General features: G+C 25.8%; 2 protein-coding genes and 1 long non-coding RNA gene across 26 annotated transcripts in view; 2 read left to right on the plus strand and 1 right to left on the minus strand.

Moving 5' to 3' along the window:
* The window catches only part of LOC408718 (leukocyte tyrosine kinase receptor), a 23,720-nt gene extending 13,760 nt beyond the window's left edge, over positions 1-9,960 (plus strand). For 2 of the 5 annotated variants that reach the window (XM_016910733.2, XM_026438971.1), the window contains exons 14-26: positions 77-217; positions 286-442; positions 995-1,183; positions 1,744-1,989; positions 2,083-2,196; positions 2,374-2,569; positions 2,717-2,996; positions 3,429-3,721; positions 4,131-4,356; positions 4,546-4,662; positions 4,802-5,047; positions 6,863-7,327; positions 7,941-9,960. In XM_016910733.2, the coding sequence (XP_016766222.1) occupies positions 77-217; positions 286-442; positions 995-1,183; positions 1,744-1,989; positions 2,083-2,196; positions 2,374-2,569; positions 2,717-2,996; positions 3,429-3,721; positions 4,131-4,356; positions 4,546-4,662; positions 4,802-5,047; positions 6,863-7,327; positions 7,941-7,988 (2,718 nt within the window). In that variant the 3' untranslated portion in view covers positions 7,989-9,960. Of the gene's footprint in view, positions 1-76; positions 218-285; positions 443-994; positions 1,184-1,743; positions 1,990-2,082; positions 2,197-2,373; positions 2,570-2,716; positions 2,997-3,428; positions 3,722-4,130; positions 4,357-4,545; positions 4,663-4,801; positions 5,048-6,862; positions 7,328-7,895 lie in introns of all 5 variants that reach the window. The other 3 variants (XM_016910735.2, XM_016910734.2, XM_016910736.2) reach the window with 3 other exon arrangements.
* Positions 3,152-19,338, minus strand: LOC100578839. 11 transcript variants are annotated; one of them, XR_003304153.1, is made up of 5 exons: positions 19,175-19,338; positions 9,849-9,945; positions 4,178-4,346; positions 3,829-3,977; positions 3,152-3,762 (listed from the first exon to the last, which is right to left on the minus strand). It is a non-coding gene; the product is annotated as an uncharacterized LOC100578839 (long non-coding RNA). The 11 variants fall into 11 exon arrangements; XR_001702131.2 differs by lacking the exon at positions 19,175-19,338 and adding an exon at positions 10,019-10,128; XR_003304154.1 differs by lacking the exon at positions 19,175-19,338 and adding an exon at positions 10,019-10,128 and having other exon boundaries at positions 9,845-9,945.
* On the plus strand, positions 14,155-26,713 carry Calpb (calpain-B). 10 transcript variants are annotated; one of them, XM_026446372.1, is made up of 16 exons: positions 14,155-14,342; positions 16,154-16,291; positions 19,888-20,064; positions 20,362-20,549; positions 20,649-20,952; positions 21,025-21,206; positions 21,479-21,729; positions 21,865-22,022; positions 22,144-22,361; positions 22,441-22,483; positions 22,894-22,938; positions 23,060-23,189; positions 24,046-24,180; positions 25,606-25,733; positions 25,823-26,018; positions 26,095-26,560. In XM_026446372.1, exons 2-16 carry the CDS (start codon positions 16,214-16,216, stop codon positions 26,178-26,180), a joined length of 2,319 nt encoding a protein of 772 aa, XP_026302157.1. In that variant the 5' UTR covers positions 14,155-14,342; positions 16,154-16,213; the 3' UTR covers positions 26,181-26,560.
* The last annotated feature ends 626 nt before the right edge of the window (positions 26,714-27,339 follow it).

A 27,339-nucleotide genomic window follows, 5' to 3' on the forward strand; every position in this document is an offset into this window, starting at 1 on the left:
TTGAGATTTCAATAAGATTTCTTTTAAAATCTTGTATTATACAATTTTTCAAAATTTCTCTTGTATATCTTTTCAGAACTTGGGACAGAAATTAGACAGTTGTCAAGGCCCTCCATTATATGGGTCTTCCTTAGGAGCTTCCAAAGTACATGAAGTAAGAAAGATTAAGATAAGAGATGGTGGAGGTGGTGGTGGTGGTGCAACGTATATTTTTACAGTAAGCAAAATCGTTAATGCTAAAACATAAAATGTTAATGATTAATTATCATTCTTCATATATTACAGTTAAAAAGTAATGGAGAACAACATCCCATACTTATCGCAGGGGGTGGAGGTGGTTTAGGATTAGGACAATTTATTGACAATGGCCATCAACATGGTCGAGGACCCCCTCCTCCTGGAAGACAACCTATTTCGGGCACAGTTCTTTCATCACAAGCAGGTAAATAAAAATTTATGATTTATATTTTTACTATATCATAAAATATAAAGATGTTCAATTATTACTTCACTTTCAAAAGTAAATTAAATCTTTTCTGTTATAAATTATATATAAAATATATATTTAATCATTATCATTAATTGTATATTAATATGAACAATCATTAAAATTTTTTTAATCGTTTATACAAATGCAACCATTGTATTTCATATCTTCAATCTCTTCAGGATTGATTATATTGTTTCACATAATTTAATAATTAATATAATCCTTCGTTTCATTAACATTTCCAACTTCTTAATTCCAATAATTTCGAAAAATTCGTCGTTTCTCGTGTGGTCATTTTCGCAATTTAAACTTCACTATCAGTTTGACATTCTCAAATTAAACGCAAACGCGAGAGAACAATTTTCAAACTCTCGCATTAATGTACCATACTTTAGTGTTTTAGAGGCAACGTGAACGTTGCTGTCTATGATGCGCATCGATCTAGATTTAGTTTTAACTGCTTCGAAACTGTGCTAATTACGTAAATCTGGTAATGGTGTACAGATAGCCCAGGCGGCCCAGGTGGAGGATTGAACGAGTCATCGGGTACGGGTCAACGAACTACAGCAGGCGCGCTCCTTGTTAGGGGTGGCGTAGGCGGAATTGGTTGCGGACCTAGAAATCACGGAAACGGAGGATTCGGCGGCGGCGGTGGTGGATGTCTCACAGGAGGTGGTGGAGGTGGCTACATAGGTAACAGAATCAATATTATTAACATGATTTTAAACGGAATCTAGAATTCATCTATGTTGTTTCAATTACCGATGCATTTGGAATTCAGAACAGATGCAATTGGGATGTAATTGGATGTAATTGTTCCATATTCTTGTACAATGTATGTTACGTCTTAGTACTTTCTTTACTTTCTAATATTTGTCCAACTTTTAATATCATAATAGGATTCATCAATGATTGCATTTAAATACTTGTTTGCTATTGTTCTATATACAACGTTTCATTATTTATGGACTGCTTGAGGTATCTGAATATAATTGGAAATATGTTATTTTCATTCACATAAGATAAATAGATTCAATTGGCAAGATTCTGATTAATCAGATACAAGTTAAAACTGCACTACAAATTTTACTTACTATATTAAAATTAATATATAATTAACTGCTAACTAAATATATCCTTCAAAATATCTTATACCATTCAATTATAATTCACCAAGTTTAATTTTATCATATAAATCTTTCCTATCATGCATCTTGACCACTCTTTGATAATTCAATTACATAATGATTTAGGTGGTAATACCGGTCACAAGGAACTTAGTAACGGCGAAGGTGGTTACTCCTACGCCAGCAGCGAGCTTATGTACGTTCACTTCCTGTCAGGAATAAATCATGGGCCAGGAGAGGTTTACATTATTCCTGCTATCAGTGGTTGCGATTGTGACTTCCGTTGCATCTCTCTCGATCAGTATCTCAGCGAGACAAAGTGTCTCTGTCCCCCAGGCTGGTTATTGAGTAATAATTCAAGATCTTGTCTTCGTGAGTATCAAAAAGAAAAAAACAAAATTATTTCTTCCTCCCCTTTGGAATACAACTTTGTAATAAAATAATATTGATATATATTATTTTTAGCCGACGACAATGTTTTAGACGGTTCAAAAGTTACCCATCAACCGTTCATGATACCCCTTATAGTTGTAAGCATTGGCCTACTCTTTGCTTTCACCGCTCTCTGCCTACTACTTTGTAAGAAATTATTCGATAATATTGTAACGTACATTGTTTTCTGTAATCTTAGAAATTTCGTATTTTCTTAAACGTGAAAACTTTTCTAATAAAAAGAACGTTTTGAAAGTAGACGATCGTATGGATATAATTTTATATATATATATCATGTAAGCGAAATCTCACTTTTGTCGATAGATAATCGTTACCAAAATCGAAAGGCGCTTATACAACGGCGACAAGTAATGTTTGGTAACGGAACTGAATTAACGTCGCTGCAAGCTGTTTCCGACACTATAATGACCGAATTCAATCCGAACTACGAGTTCGCTGGAAATCTTTATAGTTTTAAAGACTTGACGCAAATCCCACGCGAATGTATAACTTTGATAAGGTAAGTATAAATTTAACGATCATCAATAACCACAGTGATACTCAATCTCAGGGTTAAGACTCAACTTCTTAAAAAATATATATATATATATATAATCAGTTCTTTCTTCTTTCTTCGATAAATTAATTGTTTTATTTTGTATCGTAGACCGCTTGGTCAAGGAGCTTTTGGCGAAGTTTTTCAAGGTGTGTATAGATATAGACGGAATCAAGAACAACCTGTCGCTGTGAAGGCAATCCCATCTTCGTCCAGGCCTCAGACAGAGGCTGATTTCATGATGGAAGCTCTGATAATGAGCAAATTTAATCATCCCAATATCGTACATTTTATTGGAGTTTCTTTCGAGAGAAATCCAAAGTATATCGTGTTAGAATTGCTTGCCGGAGGGAATTTGAAGAATTTTCTTCGAGAAGAAAGGCCACGCGCGGTAAATAGCGTTTTCTTTCAAATATTAAATCGATTGTAAAATTTCGTTATATTTTAATATACATGCATAATTGTATAGATGAAAGATTTGTATTATGTTATGAAGTTTTCTTTTTTTCCAAGAGAGAAGAAAAGGAACAGAGATTTACGATCCAATTCTAAATCTCTAATTATTTCTGTATATTACTTTACGATTAAAATAATCTTACGTTTTATTTATTTGAACTTAATAAATTAAGTTGTTTCCATTTTCGTTCCCTTATTTCATAATTTTACATCATCCAAAAGGCTTATGTTTATTAATTTTTCTATTAAGTTCCATTACTTTTTGTTAACTATGTGTCGTTTCTCGATTGCAATTTAAACAGGGTCAACTCTTAATTTTTGCCGCTCGTCATCAATGGGGTGCATGCGTATATTCCTGTTTTGGCAGGATCGGCCCACTTCGTTGAGGATGCAGGATTTGATAATGTGCGGATTTGACGTAGCGAACGGTTGCAAATATATGGAAGAGGCCCGATTTATTCATCGAGATATCGCCGCGAGAAATTGTTTGCTCACGTCCAAGGGACCCGGTCGTATAGTGAAAATCGCTGATTTCGGCATGGCAAAGGATATCTATAGGAGCGATTATTATAGAAAAGGAGGCAAGGCGATGTTACCGATTAAATGGATGCCACCAGAAAGTTTTCTAGATGGGATATTCACTACGAAAACTGATGTTTGGTGAGTTTCATCTTGAATTACGGAACAACTTCTGTTTATATCTGAACAAACAATTTATTATTAGATTTTTTTTACGTAAATTTTTGTAATATTTTCATAATACTCACGTAGAATGCGAGAAATATTGTTAACAAATTGTGAACAAATGTTTATTTTGTTAAAAGAATCAAATTTTTTAAGAGTCCATTAATTGATCAAGATAGATTAAAAATATTCTCAAGGAATATTTATGAATGTAAATAAAATTTGTTTGAAACTGTAAAATAAAAAAATAGAAAAGTGTTAATTTATTAATGAAATGAATAGTTTAATTAATTTAATTATATTTTTAAGATCTTAATAATTTCCATTATCAGTGTAAATTACAACAAGAAATTAATCAATATTCCTTATGATTAATTTATTGTAGGGCATTTGGCGTACTACTATGGGAAATTATGTCTTTTGGTTACATACCTTACACTGGTTGTACTAATAGAGAGGCTATGACAATGGTAACGTTAGGGGGTCGTTTAGAAAAACCTGCAGGATGCCCTGATCCTATTTATGGATTAATGACACGATGTTGGCATCCACGCCCTGAAGACCGGCCTAGTTTTGCAACTATCGTCGAGAGAATTGGTTACTGTTTACAGGTAAAACAATTAATTAATTAAAAAAAAATCTTGTTCAAATGATAAGAAATAAAAACTCATAACTTGATTAAATATAATCTTTTTGCATATAATAATTTACAATAATATAAATATTTTATTATACTATTAACGAAAACTATTAAAACAAGAATTATAATTTCAATTAATAATTCTAATCTTTATGTTTAGGATCCTGATGTGATAAATCATCCAACTCCCAATTTTGATATTTTGCCAATCTGCGATCGTGAAGTGACGATAATGAGACCTGATCCGGAAACAGAATGTATCAATGTGCAGTCAGAAGTGAGTATATATTGTTTAACGTTTCATTTTTTCGATTACTTATATTCGAACTTGGTGTATTCTTCTTAATATTCCACGATACTTCTTCGAACAACGAATACATATAACTATTATAGAATACTGTCCGTTTTTATTATAGCTGGACGCATGTGGATACATGCAACCTAGAATTATCGATTCACGATCAGCTAGTCAACGCATGGCTCAAGCTATTGCGAGCAATAATCCTAATCTCAGAAACGAAAATCCGAATCGAATGAATTCAAACGAAAGAAATAATACGCAAGCACGATTTCAATCAATTCCATATGGCACTAATACAGAATCTGAACAAGGTGGAAACGCGAGTCGCGAAGATTTTAAGGATGAAAATGTTCATTCAGAGGTATATTGAACAAAGATTGTACAAAATTTCATTTTCTAGCACATATTTTTTTTTATTATAGATTAAACGAACTTTTATTTCCTATTTTGACCAAATGGAATTTTATTATTTATTATTTTTATTATTATTATTTTATTTTTTGATATTTCTTAAGAAATTAAATGTTTTGTTAAAATATTATTCACAAAAATATTTATTTACATCATATTTATAATATATTTTACATAAATAATTAATTGAATTACTAATTGCAATTACGTTATCATATATTTATTGATTTATAAGATTGTACATTAATAGATATATAGATTATGGTAGCCAATATAAAAATGAATAAAAAATCATTTATTAAATAAATAATATATACATAATGTGATATTTGTGTGAATAATTTTTTATACGTAAGAGTTAGTTTTATTTTCTTTAATAAACTCGCATTCATGTTACTTGTTAATCTATATTTTTCATTTTTGTGTATTATTTCTTGATCATTTATTAATTTTTGATTTTAAGATATTATTAAATATTTAAAAAGTGTAATATTTAATATATTGACTATTAATATAACATACTAAAATATTTACTTCAATTATTATTCAATATAACTTTTCATAACTTAAACTATAAAAATATTATCGCATTAAACAAAAAAATACTTATTTTTTAATTTTTTTAAAACTTAAATTTTACAAAATTTAAGATATCATCAACATTTATTATATAAAATATACTTATAATATCAATTCAAATGAAATGTAAAATTAAATAACTAAAATCAAACTTTTATAATCACTAGTCTATCCAACGTTAATGAATGATTTTTTAATTATGAACATTTAAATTAGTATATTATTTATTAAAAATTTAATAACAAATAATAAATCTAATTATCTAAACATAAACTTTGATTATTTAATACAAACGTCATAATGCAGAAAATTCTTCTCTATTATTAATAGAATATACAATTATTGAAGCGATTAAAGTAATTACCTAAATTATATTAAATTTTATAAACATATTTGTATCACATATATCATTAATGATCTCCAAAGATTAATGATGCATTAATAGTCAATATAATAAATAATAAATAATAAATAAACTATGGATTTTTATGCAAATTTATATTTCTTATTGTTTTTTTAAATCTAAAGAAATCTCTTTTACTTTTTAATACCTTAATGTTCATATCTGTAATATTATATATTTAAGATCATAATTATATAATATATTTGCCTATTTGCTATTTATTTGTCTATTTTTCTTAAATTAAAATATCTTATATCAAAATACAAATAATTGATATATATTCGTAGTACATTTTTAGTAAATTGATTTTAAAGATTAAAATAAGAAACAAAATTCTATCTTCCTCTATTTTACTTCATTTAACAAATTTAAATTGCTCATAAATTATTATTAAATAAATCTTAATGAATATTTTTATATATTAACTTTTGTATTTCTCCTAACCTTAACTCTTCAAAGATGTCCTACGAATATATTATCTTATGTGTAATATATATTTATAATTTATAAAATATATATGTAATATATATTTTATATATATATATCACGCCTATTTTTATTATATTATTTGCAATTCGTTACAAAATAATATTTAAATGAAAATTAGAACATTAAGGAATTAATATTATAATGCTTACTTTATTTTGAATAATTCGTATACTTTTCCATGTATGCCGTATACCTTTTTTCTATACCTTAGTTTCATATAAACATATAAATTCGCAGTTTATTAACAAATTGATATTCCAATTAACGATTATAATGATTTCAACGAATTTCCAGAACAAACATAAGGCTGACAATTTAAATTGCGAGGAGAAAAGCGTACATCGAACTTCGACGGACATCGAAAATAGGTTAAGAAACGCGGACAATGGTAACAATCGTACATCAAATATCGAGAATCGTCGAAATAGCACGGTTGATATTACGGATGTAGACAGGAGGAATGGCAATGAAAGCATAACTACCACTGAGACCAATTCTGATTCTTTGATCGTTGCTTCCTCGGACACACCGCCTGATACGATCAATTCGTCACCGAACACACGTAGTCGATCCCCTAGTCACACTGGCCTAAATACGAGCGCCACTAATGTTAATGGAATGTTAAAGAAAAACGCCCTAAAGGCTGCGCTCAGTTTGGATCCTAGCGCTCTGTGTCGTGGCACGATACCGTACGAAAAAATAGCATTCTCACCACCACCACAGCGTTCAAGTACCCCTGGCAGCATGGAAATCAAGAAGGTAATTTAAATATTTTTATGAAATATTTATGTGAAGAAAAAGAGAAGACTGTAGGATTATGATTAATTGACAGAAGAGAATTATGTATGTAATAGTTATGTAAATTATATATATATTATATAAAAAATTAATTACTATAATTTAAAAACAAATTAATATTGATTAAGAAACAATTACATCGTATATAACTGTACTTCTGTCAAATTATCATAAACAATTATCATAAATACGATTATAATATCCATCCTAATATTTTTACTCTTTAGCAAATATCCATTATTTTTTCCAATCATTATCATCTAACACATATAACCCTTTGCACTCCCTTATCTTCATTTTCTCACTCTGTTAAATATTATTATTACAAGGATTTTAGGATTACTATTATTAGGATTACAAGGATTTCTGTAGGATTTTCCTCTCTTTAAATTAATCTGTGATTAATCTCACAGTGAAGCGATTCGAGTGCACAGGATTAGCATACCACATTCGTGATACTCGATGTCGTGTCTTTTTTATTTCCAAAGAATCTAGCGATGTTTATTCCTGAAAATTCGTTTAATCGCAGTTCTATGTATGATGGAACTATCGTCTCTCTGTTCTTCACACGAAGGATCTTCTGGGTCATGAGCTACCAAAGGAAGAGGAATGCTTTTGCTGAAATTTGTACAAAGGGGAGTGACAGAATTCCCCGACAGTCGATGTTACAATGCATTCGACTAAATCATTGCGACGTTCCGCAACTGTAAATGCAGTTTCTACGGCTATGCGTTTCAAGGAATCATCGTCATTTCTGTGGACACGAAATGAAGAATATTCGCGTCATGTGTACTCCGAAGAAACGTTACTATAAGTGGAAATTTCGATTCTTGAACAAGTGAATTGGTATCGTTTTTCCATTCCTTTTTATTTTCCTTTGTTTTCGAATGTGAAAAAAAGTTATTTTCATCCTTATACCAGAGGGAAGACTTTAATTGAGTTTATTAAATGGACGGTCACGCATTCTCCATTATGACGCATTAGGGAAATATATATGAAGTTTTTAAAAAATATTGTAGTTTAAGTAATATTAATTTATAAATGAAAAAGTTTTCTCATACTTTTATTTATTTTTTAGAAGCTTCAAAGTGAATTCCCTTCATCATATGATCGACACGAACGAAAATAATCATCGATAAAATTTATTTATAATAACATATATCGAATATAAGGAATTGCAAAACAAAAATGAAACATTATGAGCTTGAGGTCGTCCGTTATTAAATTCAACTAAATCCTTTTTCTCAAAACTCACGAACACGAACATTTACGATACACACACACTTGTGCGCGTAAAAAGTTATATACGTATATCTACATATTACATGTAAAAGAATTTAAAAAAATAGAAAAAAGAAAAAAGAAAGAATTAGAAAAAGTGAAAGGTACTAACGTGATGTTTAACATACGTATGCATAAGAAAAAAAATAAATAAATAAATAAAAAAAAATATAAAAAAAAAAAAATAAAAAAAAACCGAGAAGAAAATTCAAAGTATTAAGTCTGAAACGAATGTTATCACGTACCTATACAAAATACACTTCATTGCAATGTTCAATAATACATTGAATATTCATACATATACATACATTACCATACATCACAGTTATAAATTAACAAATATAAATTAACGAAAGAAACTATGTAGATATAGTTGTTAACGAGCTGTTATCATCGATGTTCCTCCTGCAGAAGGATTATCCAGAAAAATTCAATTAGGGATCCTTCTTGTCCTTTATAAAATATATGCAGGACGATCGTCAAATCGCGAATATCGTGTAATTGTATGAAACATTTTTTAAAGATACAAGCGATGTACACAACGTGTGATATACATATATATATATATATATATATATATATATATATATATAAATATATATATAGATGAAGAGTTTAAATGAGAGAGTGCGTGTGTGCGAGAGAGAGAGAGAGAACGGAAGAGAGGGAGAGAGAGACAATACGCTATATATACAAGACTTAATTTACACCAAAGGAAAAGAAAAAATAAGAAAAAAAAAAAAAGGAAAAAAAAAAGAAAAGAAAAGAAAAAATGTACGCCTATGGCGTTCTTTCTACACATACCTGTAAACCTTTACATATACATATACATATGTATAAATGTATATATTATATATATATAATTATATATATTATATGTATAATTATAATATGTATATTCTATATATAGATTTATTTATCAGAAAACTTTAGGCAAGGCTGGTCGAATCGCCTTCATCCTCGATATATTATGATTTAAATAATAATATATCATTCGAACAACGATCGTAATTTTCTCCAAAAGCGTTTAATTAAAATTAAAAAAGGAAAAAAAAAGAAAGAAAGAGGGGGAAAAAAGGGTGATCGATTTCTCAGATCAAATACCGAGAAATCCGATTGATATCAATGTTCTTGCCGTGAAAAAAATTACCTGACTGTTGGTGCATGCAAAAATGAAATAAAATAGGATATCCTCACCTACCTCGTTGACTCGTTGTTAGCTTGTGAAAGAAAAAAAACGACGGATGGTGAAAAGTCCATTTACTTTTAACATCGATCTCGTTGTATACGATCGTTAACTGCAAAAAAAAAAAGAAAAAAGAAAAAAGAAAAAATGGGGGGAGGGGGGAATGGGAAAACGAAAAGACAAACCTTTCGAAAGACGAGAAAAAAAGAGTACTGGCCCTTTTTTATTTTTCTTACAACGACGACGTACTTTACGTACGCGCAGCGTATGAAAGTCAACCATCATATATCTGTACGTGAAACGTAATAAAGACATGTTTGTGGAAAACAATGTATTATTATTATTCGTGATTCATTATTCTGGATAGATTGAGAAATAGTATTCAATATATATCAATCAATGTCAATACCAATTAAATTGACATTTCATATATCCATTATATTCTTTCTTTAGAATTAGAATTTAATTCTCAGATAGATAAATTATTAGTCATTTCTAGGAAAAGAAGATTCTTTTTCTCATTCATTTCGTTTAATTAAAATTGCTATCAACAGATAGATAATCATGTTTTATTTTTTCTTGTTGATTAAAATAAAGAAATATGTATACATATTTTATAATATTTTTTTATATTATTGTTTTAAATTAGCTATCATATTTATATTTATTTAGATATTATATAATATTTCTATTTAAAAATTCATTTGATTGATTTGATAATGGATATATATCATTTTGATTTTAATTATGATATAGTGAAAAAAGAAAACAAATTTCAAATTCTTATCATTAAATGCATTCATATTTGAAATTTAGAATATAGACTAGAAATAGGAATATTAAAAAACATTTATATATTAAAAATAAATGTATGCTAAAGTAAATAATAATTCATTTGTAGATAGACAGATTTATTAAAAATAAAATATTATGTAAAGATATAGATTGTCTAAAATTTTATTCAAAATACGAAGAATCCACTATTAAGACTATTACTTTGATTGAATTATTAAATTACATATTATTGGATCATCTATGAGAAACTTTGAAGGAAAAATCAAGCAGATATGGAAATCACTGGAAAAACTGATGATTCATTTGTTTGACTAAAACAAGATTAAAATAAATAAAATAATGAATTAAAATTTTTAGTGTTATTAATCTCCTATGAATAATCTCTTAAACATATCATAGCATAATAAAATTGGTAAGATATATTATATTATATTTTCCATATCGAAAAATTTCATTATAATTAGAGCTTAATACTCAACGCAGCTTTTGAAAAGCTTTTCTATCGAGGAACAAAAATAACATTGTCATTTCAATATTATAATCTGCTGTCGGTAGCTGCTCCACCAGTTCAAGCATCTGAAAATATATGTATATACATAACCGAAGAAAACTACAAACGAGCAGACAAACGGATAGAAGCACAGGCATCGATGGTACGAAGAAGAAGGGGTACACTACGACAATTCGAGTGTAGTTTTCGGCGAACAGTGCGCGTTTGTGCCACCCTTTCGAGAATCTCGCGACTATATATTGTTGGTCGGTTATATTTAATACTGTTGTAGTATCATTATTAAAGAGATGTCGAATTACTCGTACTATTACGTGAAAGTTATCGACGACGGTACCAATAAGGCAAAAACTTATAAATTTTTGAAAGGGTAAGCTATTATGTTTTTGATCGGATGATCTTTCGATTTTGCATCATATACCATGATCCAGTTTTATTCATTCATTCGTTTCAATCTGTTCAATCAATTGATAAATAATAATAAATATCATCTTTCAAGATTGTTCGTGTAATTGAAGAATGTGAAAAGTTGTCACGTTATTAGAAAATTGTTAATAAAGAACAAGAGTGGAATACACGTGTTTTTCTACCACGTGATCAACGATAGCCGCTAATTTCTCCAGAAAAGATGATTTATTCGTAGGAATCCTACCCTGTTTAAACCGCCGGAGGACACATGGTCCACATATGGTCGTTACAATCTTCTGTCACGTTTGCTTCGAGGAGGACTCTCCGGTTCAGGTGATATCTATCATCCAGCGAACGCTATTTTCAAGGTCCGTGCTCGGTTAATCGCATACTTTTTAATGATTGTCATTAAATCAAATAACTTCTTTGATTCCGTAATTCACTCAAACGGGCGGTCTATCCGAGAAAAATCTTTCTGGCTATTCACCAACGAATTTTTCTTCTATTCTTTTCCCTTTTTCCCTTGACTCCTTAATAATCTTTTACAGCTCATTTACTCGAAGACATTCCATGGAGTGAATAACACCGCGAACGAAATGAACTCGGCAAAGGCCAGAATGAAGTAGGCCTGACTATGCCCGAATAATGTCAGTAGGGGGGAAATTTTCTTCTTTTTTATTCCCAAGCACCGTTTGGAACGCCGCCAAATTTAACTTTAACATAAAACGAACCCCCTCTAGTATACGAGGTACCGGCCATAACGTAGAACGAATTCATATTTTTAGTCCCGTTACTGCCAAGGTTGTTACCCAGTTTTCTTGTCGTTGCCACATTTCAAAAGTATCTTCCAATATAAAGTCTTCTAATCTTTTGTTTCATGGCAATAATAATGATTTTCTGGCTGCAAAATATTGTGTCTGATTAGCTTGATTCGAAGATGCATATATGAGTCGTGAAATTGTAAGCATGATTGCTTTCGTGTACCATCTGATAATATCTAATAATATTATGGAATTTAAATATGATACTAATGAAATATTTCACTAGATCTGGTGTAATTAATCAACGAGACACAATCAAATAATTTTTTTTTACCTCAAAAAGAATCATGTAATATTAATCATACTAATTGATTTTTTAAATTTGATATTTTGTTACATCTTGTTTAATTAATCGACAAAAAAATTTAATTTTAATCATTAGAAGGAATTTTATGAATTTTATGAATGTCAATATATTGCAACAATAAAAATAGATAAGGTCGTTTGAATTTTCGGAATTAAATTTTGAAAATGCATATCAGTAATGATTGCAAAATCAAATTTTTTTTTCTGGCATATATATATAAATTCTGAAAGTGTATTGCTATAAATTACTTTATATAAGCAATAAATTATGCTTGAAAATAATGTTTAAAAAAATATAGATATATAGATTCATTCTATAATCTTGATATATTTGTTATATAATACAATTTTAAAGATAACTATATGTAAGATATCAATCAAAATTTATTAACACAATCGTTGTTATTATTATCGTTATTATTAGATTATTAATATAAATTTATTTATCAAAAAAATTGTATCATTATTTCATAATACTTCAATTCTATTCACCAAAATCATATTTTATTTATTATTTTTTTTTTTTTATTCTTAAATAAAATTTTAATTAAAATTTATTTTCAATCTTGGTTTATACATAGCATTTATTTTTTTCATTCGATTCATGACTTTGAAACGTAAACTGAATATAAAATAATGATATAATGATATCTTGATGACTTATTGAATACTTGAATATTCTATTCAGTGTTGTTAATATATTTAGTTGAGTTAATATATTTTTGTTGTTGTAACAAAAAACCTTATTACATTTAAATAGAAAATTAATTTGTACAGAAAATGATACACGCGGTACTCAAAATATTATACAAATTCTTTTATAATTATAAATAAAAAATTTAATATTAATTAGAAAAAGAATAAAATTCTTTTAGATCAAAATTTCAAATTCATTTATCAAAAAATATATATCTAATAATAAAAAAATTAAATACATTAAAAAATATTTAAAAAATAAAATAGAATTACCATTATTTATTTATCCTATTATTTGACTTTTATTGGATTTATTTGACTTCTCTCTAAAATTTAAATTTTATTAATATTCTAAAAGTTTAAATTTTTCATAACCAAATATATAAGTAAAAAAAAAAAAAGAAATAAAAAAATAATAAAATCCAAAAAAATTTATTCAAATATAAATGTATATATTATATTATGTAGGTATATTATATTGACATTTTTAAAGTTATTTGGTTATGAAAAATCTTAACTTTTTAATGAAACGAAATAAAAAAAATGAGAGAAATAATAAAATTCCATTCGATACCATTCTTGCATATAAATGCATATGTTTTAATATATAACATCCTTAGCATTTCGACGCCGACGCCGTCGTTTACTAGGCGAGGGAGGAGGTTGTTTTCGATTCAGACATCTATCTTTCGAGAAATTTAGTCAGTATATCGCGAGCACTTCTACATCGAAGACGGTTATGTGTGTATAACTTTCTCATCTACGAACAAAAATTTAACATAAGTTTAAGATAAGTTCAAAGAAACTGCAGAGTTTATCAAAAGATTTATCATGCTGTAATATAAATAATAGATAGTTAACAAATAACATATATAGAATTTAAACGAAGAATCACTTCATCAATTTTGTATTAATTTCCTGATAGAAAGATTATCATTAAATTGAATTTTATTGATCGACTTGAGAATAGAGAGGGTAAGAAATCTTTTATATATAATTTTTATATATAACTTTATGCGGCATATCTTTTAATCAATCATTCTCCTTGTCGATTTTATCTCGTTGAATCTTTCTTTTTTTCCTTTTTCTTTATTGAATTATATATTAATATAATTACGCATTATATTATATAAAAATTTTGATTGAAAATTATCAATAATTAATAAAGAATAATTCAATGTTAATAATGTAACAATTTGAAAAAAATGTGATATTTATTTTTTGCAATTGCAATTACATTGCTTTTAATGATAATAGTGTATTTCTATTATAGTTCTAGGAAACTATTCGATAATTGTTATTGCTAATAATTAAATGATTGTTTCATAATTCAATAATGTGACTGAAAGACAAAAGAAATATGTGGTGCATGTTAAAGTATAAAAATTTTCGATTATTGCCTGATTGTTTTAAGTTATATTATAATTAAAAAAAATAACAATAAATGTAAAAATAATTTAGATTGGAATTTTATGTATCTTTATTTTCGATATAATCGCTAATCGATACGTATAATTAATTAAATAATCGGTATTACGTATAATTAATGTCAAGGATATGATGGACTAAGTTCAGGGGTCAATGCCTGAAAATAGAGTGACACATCATCAAGGTTTACTTTCACATGATCTCCTTTAATGGCGCGATACCTTTTTATTAGTATAATATGAAAAATATGATGAAATTCACATCCATTTCAAAAATAGATAAATTCAGTAATTTACTAAGAAGCTAATAAATATTATATTTCTATATTTCTATATTCACATATATTATTAAATATTATTAAATATTAGCATTAATTAAGTTATAATAATAAAGTATTTAATAAATAAGAAAATTATAGATATAATTAAAATAGTTTATATTAGAAATAAATTTAAATTTTTTTTCTTTATTATAAATATCATTTCTAATTTCTCAAATATTTAAAAGCATAGTATAAGCATAATATAATATAATTATTTTGATTTAAATAAAACGCAGATATAAAATTTCTCATATTCATCGTTTAAAAAAATTATATCCGATATATTTAAAACTAGCTATATATAATTTTTAACCGATTTACATTTTATCACTGTATAAATTTATTTTTACCTTTGATAAGAGCTTCTTCTAAGAAAATCCGACAATAATATTCCAAACAATAAAATGAAATTACGTTCTTTTGTGGTAACATAATCTAAGTTATTTCGGAACTGGAAAAAAGGTTAACATTAGATGCAACCAAAACGTTACGAAACTATAATAAAAAAGTATATAACAGATCAAATAAGTTATATATAAATAAGTTGTATAGTAATATATATATGTAATCACAAAACAAAAACATTTATGTATGTATATATACGCAATTAAATCGTTAGTCATTCGTCTTCCGCATTTATGTCACATAAGTGTTCAACAAAAGCAATTTACTGCAATTTAGTAGTACTTACAATAGATTTGAACGGTGTGACGTACATCAAGGTTGATCCAAAAAATATTTTTCTTAGCAAGTGCTCAGAAAACTATCGAATCATGTTAAAAACTATGTACGTCTTGAAGTTTCATGCAGTAAGTTAGGTGTCAGTGCGATCGAAACATGGAGCCACTTATGCATATTAACAAGTTGTTATCAAATCATTCACGATAGTGTTATATGAAGACACTCTTATCTTGATAGATTGATTTTGATAGTATTCTAATTCATCAAGTGCATTTTATTAATTAAAAAGAAGATTCTAAAATTCTAAATAGTTTGTCAAGTGATATATTTTTATTAATTTTATATTTATATATAGTTTGGGACTTTAACAACAAAGGATATTTTATATAAAGCAATATATCATAGCTAAAGCAAAATGAATCACTTTTCATATGGATGGAAACAAGAAATAACCGAACCAGAATTTATAAAACAAGAAGCATCGAAAGCGGAAGTGAGTATTAATATCAGATTATAATTTTATAATTGTTAATTAAAGCAATTTTGTGTTTTGTATAATAAAGGCAAATATTTATTGCATCATTATGCAATAAAATTAATTGAAGCCTTTATTGCATTTCTAAAATTCAAAAGATCGCGCTTTCATAGATTAATTCATGACATATTTCATAGATGGTGCTATTTTATTAAGCTGCGTACACATCAAAATAATAGAAATAAATGAAACCAAATAAAATTGAACATAAACAAGTTAGATATAATAACTCTTTATACCGGTAGTTTGCATATAACATTTTGACGTCTTATAATAGTAAGGTTATGCTAAAAAAATAAAATGTTCATATATTTCACAAGATTTGTTTCACTAGTAACAGTTCAATATGTAATAGTTGACAGTATTGTGCTATTATAAAAAAAATTATACTTGTGAAAAGTTCTATGCATTATTGTGGCGTATAACCGTCTCGTGTGACGAAACATAGGTGAGAGAAGAATGAGCTCAGTTCTCGTGTCTCCAGACCTATCAACATAACGGTTCTATATCCGTACTGTGAAATCTCGTGAAATAACAATATTAATATTCTGTTAATTTCGTTTATCGCATTTCAAATCATTTAGCTTTACATAGAGCACATGATATGAGCTAATCATGGACTAAGAAAATTGCTAACATTTATTGAAAACATCTAAATAGTGTGAAAAATAGGTGATTAGTGGTGATCTCGGTAGATTAGTCAGGATTCAGGGCGTAACCATCGTGAAAAATGAGTTATTACGACGATAGGAATGGAACTGTGCTTAACGATGTGTTCGTTAAGACAGCGGTTGAAGTCAAACGATTTCTTCCTTCGCTTTTCAACATCAAAGTGGTAGGCGTTTTTAAAGCGTTTTGAACTTTTTAGAGCTTTAGTTCGATATGTTCTAATTCTAAGGCGATTAGAATTGATTATTAATAAATTAATAAATCTTTTTCTTATTTAAAAATTCGTTGTAAAACATGTTCTCAATATTTTTGTCTGTAGGATAGCTATTTCAAAAGTTCATTACGTGTAACGTATATCTCGTCTTATAAATTTTTTGTTTCTTTTTTGAGAAAAAAATTATATATTTATAGATTTGCTTACTAATATTTAGAAGTGATGAAATTTCATTTGCTTATTAGATTTTATATAATATAATTTGAGAAAAACAATCACGAATATTTTATTTTATTTTAACTAAATATGCATTTATATCCACTTATATTTTTGAAAGATAACGGACAAATTTTCAGTAACAATTTAAATTAAATTACTCTGTTTGTCATGACATTTAAACGAAGTCAAGGCAATTTGCTTGTACATAAGTTTTTTGTGTTATTATTATTACATAATATTCTTTATACGCATGATATTAAAGTAATTTAAAACCGGATATTGAATTAAATTTAATTGAGATAATATTTCAATATGCGCATGATCTTCAATTTTTAAATTTATAAACGATTGTTTTTCATTGAGAACATATATAATATAACAATTTATTTTTACGAAATTAGTTTACAAAAGTTTTTCAATTTAATTTATATTAATATGAATTAAATAAAAATTTTCTAAAAATTTTAAAATGAAAAGAATTTCACTTTAAAATATATAATAATCGAAATATTTAAAAAATTTATCAATTCATAAATAATTAAAAATATTTGAAATATTATATTTTATTATATTATATATATCATCGAATTAGAAGATTATATATATCATAATAAATTCATTTGTATTAAACAATAGAAATATATATATATAAAACTTATAACAATTTTGAAATATAAATGTTGAATTGTTTATTTTTTATGAATTTAATATCTTTAATGTTAATTCGACTATCATAGAACTACAAATGAAAATGATTATTTTCAAAGTAATGACGCTGATTGTGATAATTTAATCAATATATACGCATTATTTTATCTAGCGATATGCTTGCAAAGAATATGATTAAAATAAAATACTCTCATCATGCGTCATACACCTTACTATTCATTCATTGTACGTACAATAATAAACAAGTGTTAAAATAAAGAAAAATTTTTTGATAAAATTTATCTGTGATATTTAAAAGAATTTTTTTTAATACAGTTTATTTTAATTAATTTAACTTGATTCCATATAAATAAATTTTTAATAAATGTATGAATAATCAATTTTTATAAATAATATTAGTTATAATTTTATAAAAAAATCACTTTTATTAAAATGTAATTTTTAAAATAACAAGTTTATATTCTGAAATAATAACAGTTAATAGTTAATAATTAAAATATCTAACTCTACATTTAATTTCTATCTTTTTTTTAATATTATTATTTTTTAACTGTATATATGATTCATCATAGAGATAGATTGAAATCTATTAATATGTCATCATGACATTAACTTATTTATGTGTGATTTCATGGTTAATATTTCATACATATAATAAAAATAGGTTTTTTATCTTAATTATATAGTTGCATTGATTATTAATAAATTAAAAGATATATGAATTAGTAAATATATAACACTATATATATATATATATATATATATATATATATATATATATATATATATATATATATATGTATATATATATGTTGTTTATATTTAATTATAACTCAAACGTTTGAAATTAATGAATTTTTCAAAAAATTTTTTATGTAATATAAATGTTATCAAAAAAATTCTAAAAGATGTCAATGCACAATTTGATAATTCGAAAAAATAATTTATCTAAGTCTAAATATTTTTTTTTAATTTTTAAAACGATTATAGTCTATTCTTTTCTGAATTTTATAATTGTAATATATTTTATTACCAAAAATCAAAGAATAAAAGCACATTATATTACTTACCTAATAAATCACCTCACCTAATACATGTAGACTTGATAATGCGCACTACATGACTAATATTTGAAACAGTATTTTATCTCTGCATATCTCTTTATGTCATATCGGTAATACTTTGTAATCTAAACTAAATGTGGTTGACTTCATCCGCTCGTATTAATGATAATAACGCATATTATAAATTTAATCACAGGTTTGCAATAACAGTATATTTTCATTCATAATCGAGAGCTTTAGTTTCCTTGTTACAATAAAATTGTTTAAATGATCAACAAAATAATTATTATTTTTCTTTGAATAATGATAATTTTAATGTAACTTTGCTTATGTCGAATATATCAAAATGGAAGAAAAACAGAAATACACAAGTTACAAATATTTAAATTATGTGCAACAAGATATAGCGAAATTGAGATTATCACCGAGATTAGAATTTAACAGAAAAATCAATATCGAGAAAGAAAATGCAATTCCTATTTCTGGTACTGTAAAATTTTATTCGCATAAAGAGGAAGAAAAGAATACAAATTCTCAGCCAAAATCGACAAAAGTAAAGAAAACGTATAAAAATATACCTCTAAGAACATTTAAAAATTTTATTGGGAAATCCTGTTACAACGTAGGCTATCTTGGAACTATTTAAAATTTTCTACGAAGAAACAAAAATTATAATTTACATAAAAAAGTATGCCAAAACAAAATTGTTTTTGTTTTAGTTAGGGGAAAAAGGATCTGGCTTCAGGCCACGAGCAGTGGTTCAAGATTTTCAGAAACTCAGGGAAGAATGTTTGTCGACGGGAACATTATTCGAGGATCCCGAATTTCCAGCGGACGATTCATCGTTATATTTTTCAAAAAGGCCCGACAGATACATAGAATGGAAACGACCTATGGTAAGAAATTTCATGTATACATATAATATTATACATATCATATATATATATACAATAGCAGAATTCAAATAAAATTTCAAGAGAGAGAAAAAAAAAAGAAAGAAAAAGAAAGACAAAAAAAAAAAGGAAATTATTTTATAATTCATTACTGAATTATAAAATTTCAATATAGTTTAAATATAGTTTAAGCATTTTGTTTGTAAAGTATTATTATTAGATAATTGGATAAAATTGAAGAGTTACTTCCTTATAGATTTGAACAAGATTTTTAAATTATTTTACATTTTATTATAATAGGAAATTGCGGACAATCCTCAACTGTTCGTTGAAGGTTTTTCCCGATTCGACGTTCAGCAGGGCGAATTAGGAGATTGTTGGCTACTGGCAGCGGTTGCAAATCTCACTATGGATGCCAATTTATTTTTTCAAGTAGTTCCAGAAGATCAGAGTTTTGAGGAAAATTATGCTGGTATCTTTCATTTCAGGTATTTTTACGATTAGTTGAATCATTTCAAAACATATATGTTATACTTTGCAAACGAAAAATGTTTATTCGTATAAATTTTTATGTTTGTTAAAAATAGATTTTGGCAATACGGTAGATGGGTAGACGTGGTTATCGATGATAGATTGCCAACTTATCGTGGTGAATTGGTATATCTACATTCAGCAGAGAGCAACGAATTCTGGAGTGCTTTATTAGAGAAAGCATATGCAAAACTTCATGGTTCTTATGAAGCATTGAAAGGTGGAACTACTTGTGAAGCCATGGAGGATTTTACGGGTGGTGTAACGGAAATGTATCAGATGGATGAAACGCCTCCAAATCTATTTAATATTCTGTTAAAAGCTTATGAAAGAAACTCGCTGATGGGCTGTTCGATAGAGGTATAATTTGATGGACGTTTTCTTAAATTCAATGATCGTCGAATGCACAAATGAAATAAGTTATTATTTTAGCCTGATCCAAATATATTGGAAGCTGAGACACCTCAAGGTCTGATCAGAGGTCATGCTTACAGTATTACACGTGTTAAATATGTAGAAATTCAAACGCCTAATCAATATGGAAGAATACCTCTACTTAGACTTAGAAATCCATGGGGTAATGAAGCAGAATGGAATGGTCCATGGAGTGATCAGTAAGCTAAATAGATTTATGGAGGCATAATTTTTTTTAAATTTTTATAATATCTAAGATTTACTTGGTAACTTTTGTTTTTTTCTTATTTAAAAAAATTATGAATAATATTGAAACATGAATAAATATGCAAAATACTAATGAAACACGTTATATAAATTATATGTAAAAAAAATCTTACAATGAAGTATTCTTATGAGCTAATTTATAGAAAATGTCATATCTTGTTTCACAAAATGATTTTATTTAATAAAATGAATTTTTGCTTAATAGGTCTCCAGAATGGAGATTTATTCCTGATCATGAGAAAGAAGAATTAGGATTGACATTTGATATGGATGGTGAATTTTGGATGTCATATCATGATTTTATTAAATATTTTACACAATTAGAAATATGTAATTTGAATCCAGACTCGTTGAGCGAGGACGATTTAAATGCTGGTAAAAAGAAATGGGAGATGAGTGTGTTTGAAGGAGAATGGGTACGTGGTGTTACAGCAGGAGGTTGTAGGAACTTTTTAGGTAAATCTTTTTTATTATTTAATCTTTCAATTTTTATCATTTTATCATTAATTCTTATTTGATCATTTTTTTTATTTCTATTATGCTGTTATAAAATAATAATGAATTTTCATTTTTATTTTTAATAAATTATAGAAACTTTTTGGCACAATCCACAATACCGAATTACATTGGAATATCCTGATGAAGATGATGATAAGTGTACAGTTATTGTTGCATTGATGCAAAAAAATAGGCGAGCACAGAGGAGAATGGGTGCAGAATGTTTGACAATTGGATTTGCGATATATCACGTAGGTGTTTATATTATAATATAATTGTAATATAATATTAACAAATATTTCATGCCTATATTTAAAAAATTAATATCATTTTATTATGAAAGACAATATATTGATTATAATGATTATATAGTTGGAATATCCTGAACGGTTATCTAAACCATTAGACATTAATTTCTTCAAATATAATGCATCAGTTGCAAGATCACCAGCATTTATAAATTTACGAGAAGTGACGTGCCGTTTCAAATTACCACCTGGTGTGTATTGTATAGTTCCAAGTACATTCGATCCTAATGAAGAAGGTGAATTTTTGCTAAGAATCTTCTCTGAAAATAAAAACAATATGCAGTAAGTATATCTTTCTTTATAATAAAAATTTTATTGCAGTAAAAATTTAAAATTTATATTAAAATTATATTTTCTTTAGAGAAAACGATGATGAGGTTGGTGTTGGAGAAGTTGATGATAGGGTAAGATATTTATTTTATAATTAAATACATTAAATATATTATATATAAGTATTAAAAATATCGGTATAAAAATTTATGTTTTAATATTTGTTTTTCTTTTTTAAAGTAATTACTATTAATAAATAAATGTGCATAGAACGCACAATAGATTTCACCATCTATAGTATTAACACATAATAATATGCAAAATACACACAGTTCAATTTATTTATGCATTTATATTGATAATATTTATTTAATATGCTAAGCTTTTAATAGTGCTTTTAAAAATATTGTTTATTGTGAAAATATATGTATATCATATCTAATTGCATAATCAACTTAATCAAAAAAAAAAATTTAATCAATAATCATGAATTCTAATTAATAATTATAATAATGTTTGCATGTTGATATTGCTTGGCGAATAGATCATTAATCCTAAAAGTGCTGATGAATACGCTGATGGAGATAAGGTAAATATTTGCACGCTAATGTTCATCCATTGTTTCAAATATTTTATGATAATTATTATTAAAACTTAATTATAAAACTTATATTATTTATTTCCCAAATTTCAATATTTCTATCTTTTAGGTTCGAGATGAACCAGAACCAGATCGAAATGCAGAAAAAGTTCGAGAATTCTTTAAAAAACTTGCCGGTGATGATATGGAAGTAGATTGGATGGAACTGAAGGAAATTTTAGATTTTGCGATGCGAAAAGGTATGATTATTTACATTTTAATTTATTTTTATTAATTGCAAAATTTTTAATGTGAAATATGAAAAATAATAATATCACAAATGAAATTTATGAAAAAAATATATCATAATTAAGAAAATATCATATTTATGATATTAGAAATAAGTTATCTTTTATAATCTTTTATTTTATTTTGTTTTGGCTATTCGCTTATTATTAAGAAAGGTTTTGTAATATTCGTAAAGCTTTCATAATAATGCTTTTTTGTTATTAATCATTCGTTCAGAACACTTTATGAAGTGACACGCAAATAGCACTATGCATTCTGGTTTTAGTAGTTTGTTAATGCACTGTTTCGATTAATTCATTTTCATCGTGAATCAATTGTGTGAATGCTAATGTAACGCAAACTTCACTTTCATTCGCTCTTGTGCATGTTTCGTTTCTTTCTGTATACATAATTACTTCATACATACTTCATACATAAATACATTTGGGTCCTCTAAGAGGCAAAAATATATAAAGTCTATATAATTAATTTACACTTTGTTTAAACTTGTTTATTACAATATGTATATAACATAATGGCTATTAATAAATGACTACTCAATTAAGATTTTTTAATTCACTCTTAAATTAACAATTGAAAATTTTTAAATTTTAATTAATTTAGAAACGATAGAAATTAGTCAAATTTTTCGACAAAGCTTTTTTTGTAATGATATTAAGTATGTTATAATTGATATAAAATAAAGAATTCTAAGAAAAGATTTATATTAATACAATATTATTAAAGTTTTAACATATATCGATTGATTTGACCCGAATGTACATATGTAAAATTTAATGTTAACATGTAGCTGTATGTTACGGGTAGAACTACCACAGTCGGCTCGTCGTAGTGAAGTTCATGCCCCTGAATCTGTACAAGGAAATGGTTCGTTTATCGACACTCTCATCTCACTGCTGTGCGGCATTCTTTGTAATAATGAACAGTACAATAAGACTGTAGGTAAGATATCATCCAGTAATATGTATATACTTTACCCTACAGATCATCATTCCTTATATATATGTAATATAGAGGAAAATTATTTTAGAATGTCCTTCACAGAAAAAGAATTGCTCGATTACTGAAATATTTTGAAAACATTAAAATTTTCGAATATAGATCATAATTTTTATTTTTCTTTTAATAATATTATAGTAAATATATATTTATTTTTAAATTTTTCTCTTAATTATAATTTTTATAATATATATTTAGAAATTAATTATTAATAAAATTTTAATAATTTTAATAACAATAACGACTTAGATAATTTTGAACGACTTGAATCTTGTAAATCTCAAATTTCTTTTTATAATTCATTGAAAATCATTCAGTTATTTAAAATATTCATGTGCCATCATAAATTTCTATTATTTTGATTAATAATATGTATATTTATGATGTCTGACGAAAAATTATATTCCAAAATAACAATATAATATATAATTTATAATATATAATTTATTTTGGATAAATTATGTTATTTTTATAGTAGGTTTATACCATATATAATATAATATCTATATTATAAAAAAAAATTAAATTAATTTTCATTAATGGAATGTTAATATATTCATATACAATTGAAACCTGACACGATTTTTTAGGTATTATATGTCATATAATTAATAAAAATATTAGTTAAATTCTAAATAAACAATTGATTTTTATCTTTTAATGAAAATGATATCTTTTAAAGTTACATAATTTAACCATAAATCGACCAATTCTTTTTCCATACATAATTTTAGAGATTTGTTCTTAAATTTTATGTTATGTTATGTTATGTTATCTAAAATTTTATGTTGTTACCTAAAATTTTTTTAAACAAAACTAAGAATCATTAAGTATATCAGACGAATCATTTTCGAAATAATGAAATTTAAAAAATCAATAAAGAATCAATAAATTGAAGATTAAATAGAAAAATTATCATTTATCTTAACAAAATCTGCTTACAATTTGTAGTAAAATATTTAATAATCAATAACAAAACATAAATGCAAAAGCAATTCAAAAGCTTGAGGAACAAATAATTAAGTTTGTGCATGTGTCTTTGTCACGAAAAAGATATTTAACGAGCTTGGAAATAATTTATTAAATTTTTATTTCAGAATGTAAAAATGTAGCTTTATTATAATGCTACTAATTACAATTATCTACTATTGTCATCTTATTTATATTATGTTTATATCTGTAGTGTTGTCGTCGTTAATTTTATAATGATAACTCCTTATTATCTTTCTGCTTTATATACTTTATATTTCAGAATTTTATATTAATCAAAATATATTATGTAAAAAGAATAATATAAATTTAACATGATAATATCATAAAATATCATATATATGAATATCACAAGCGAAAGTGTTTCTTCTATTTCAGAAACAAATAATAAAGGATTCAGTAAGGATGTATGTCGTAGCATGGTAGCTATGCTAGATGTAGATCATTCTGGAAAACTCGGATTTGAAGAATTTAGACAGTTATGGACCGATATAAAGAAATGGAGGGTACAATATTTCATTGCACTATCTAATTTTAATTTATAAAATATAATTATAAAATAAATAATCATAATTAAAAAATAATTAATTTCCAGGCTGTGTTTAAATTATACGACAGAGATGAAACAGGACAATTAAGCGCGTTTGAATTGAGACAAGCATTAAATAGTGCGGGTTATCGGCTCAATAATCATATTTTAAATATTTTAGTGCATCGTTACGGAACGAAAGATGGTATGATCACTTTCGATGATTACATAATGTGCGCAGTGCGACTCAAAACAATGATAGGTAAATGAATAAACACTAATGGATAAAATACCTAGAATATAATATAGCATAATTAATATATATTTGTTGCTTTCAGATATTTTCAGAGAACGTGATCCAGATTTAACTAATACGGCAACATTCACAATGGAAGAATGGATAGAGAAGACATTATACTCGTAATATAATGCGTATTTCAAAATCATTGACAAGAATAGAGAAATACGTCCATATTTTAAGAAATTTTTCTACTCGCTGATTTAATGTAAAATAAAGATGCAAGAAACATGTTAAAGAGATTAAAAAAACGTATATTTAAAAAAAATGTTTTACGTGTGAATACGTAAAATTGTTATAAATTCTATTATCAAAATTTTATTTAAAAAATATACAAAAAAAAGAAAGTATTATATTTAAAATTTTGCTATCTATAATATTTATCCATTATATATTTTTTTTTTTTGGTATATATATATGTAGAATGAACCTGATATTTTGTGCCTTGATATATTTTTATATATTTAAATTTGAATTTTCTCAAAATAATAATTTATTAAAACAGATGTAGAGTAAATTTAATCTATATTTTATATAATGAACTCTACATTAATTATTTTAATATTCCTTAAATTTATTATTATATTCCTCATTGTTGCATTTGCAATGATTATATTCATTGATTGCATATAAGAAAATAAAATTGTAAAATTTGAAAATATGTTTAAATTTTATTCTAAATAAAATTTAAGAATTTTTTTTAAAGTTATATTTTTATTTTCCCTATATAAATATTGTAAAATATTTCTTTTTTATCTAGTTTAATGAAATAAAATATATAAATATATATATATATATATTTATATATAATAGATAAAAATATATATATATATATATATATATATATATATATATATATATATATATATTTTAGGAGACTATTAATAATTTAATTATATGATGTTACCAAAATATTCAAAGAAAATATCAACAAATTAACAATTATATAAAACTTTTTTTAACTAAATTAAAATTTTTCTTTTTATTGAAATTTTTAATAATCATTTTAATTGTGATTTTATTTTACTTTTTTTTATCTATAATAATATTAATAATAATATGAAATTTAATTATTCAACTATAATTAAAATTATTATGTTTCGAACATTTTATTAAATATAATTATTAAAAATTTAAATAAATTTTGATTTTAATTAAAATTTAATAAGATTAAAATATTTTCTTTCCTAACCTAAAATAATCATATGTATATAAAATGTCTATATAATATATAAATAAATAAAACTAAACATATATAAATATTATTACCTATAATATAAAAATT

This window comes from Apis mellifera, linkage group LG2, assembly GCF_003254395.2.
Source record: "Apis mellifera strain DH4 linkage group LG2, Amel_HAv3.1, whole genome shotgun sequence".
NCBI classification, from domain to species: Eukaryota; Metazoa; Arthropoda; class Insecta; order Hymenoptera; family Apidae; genus Apis; species Apis mellifera.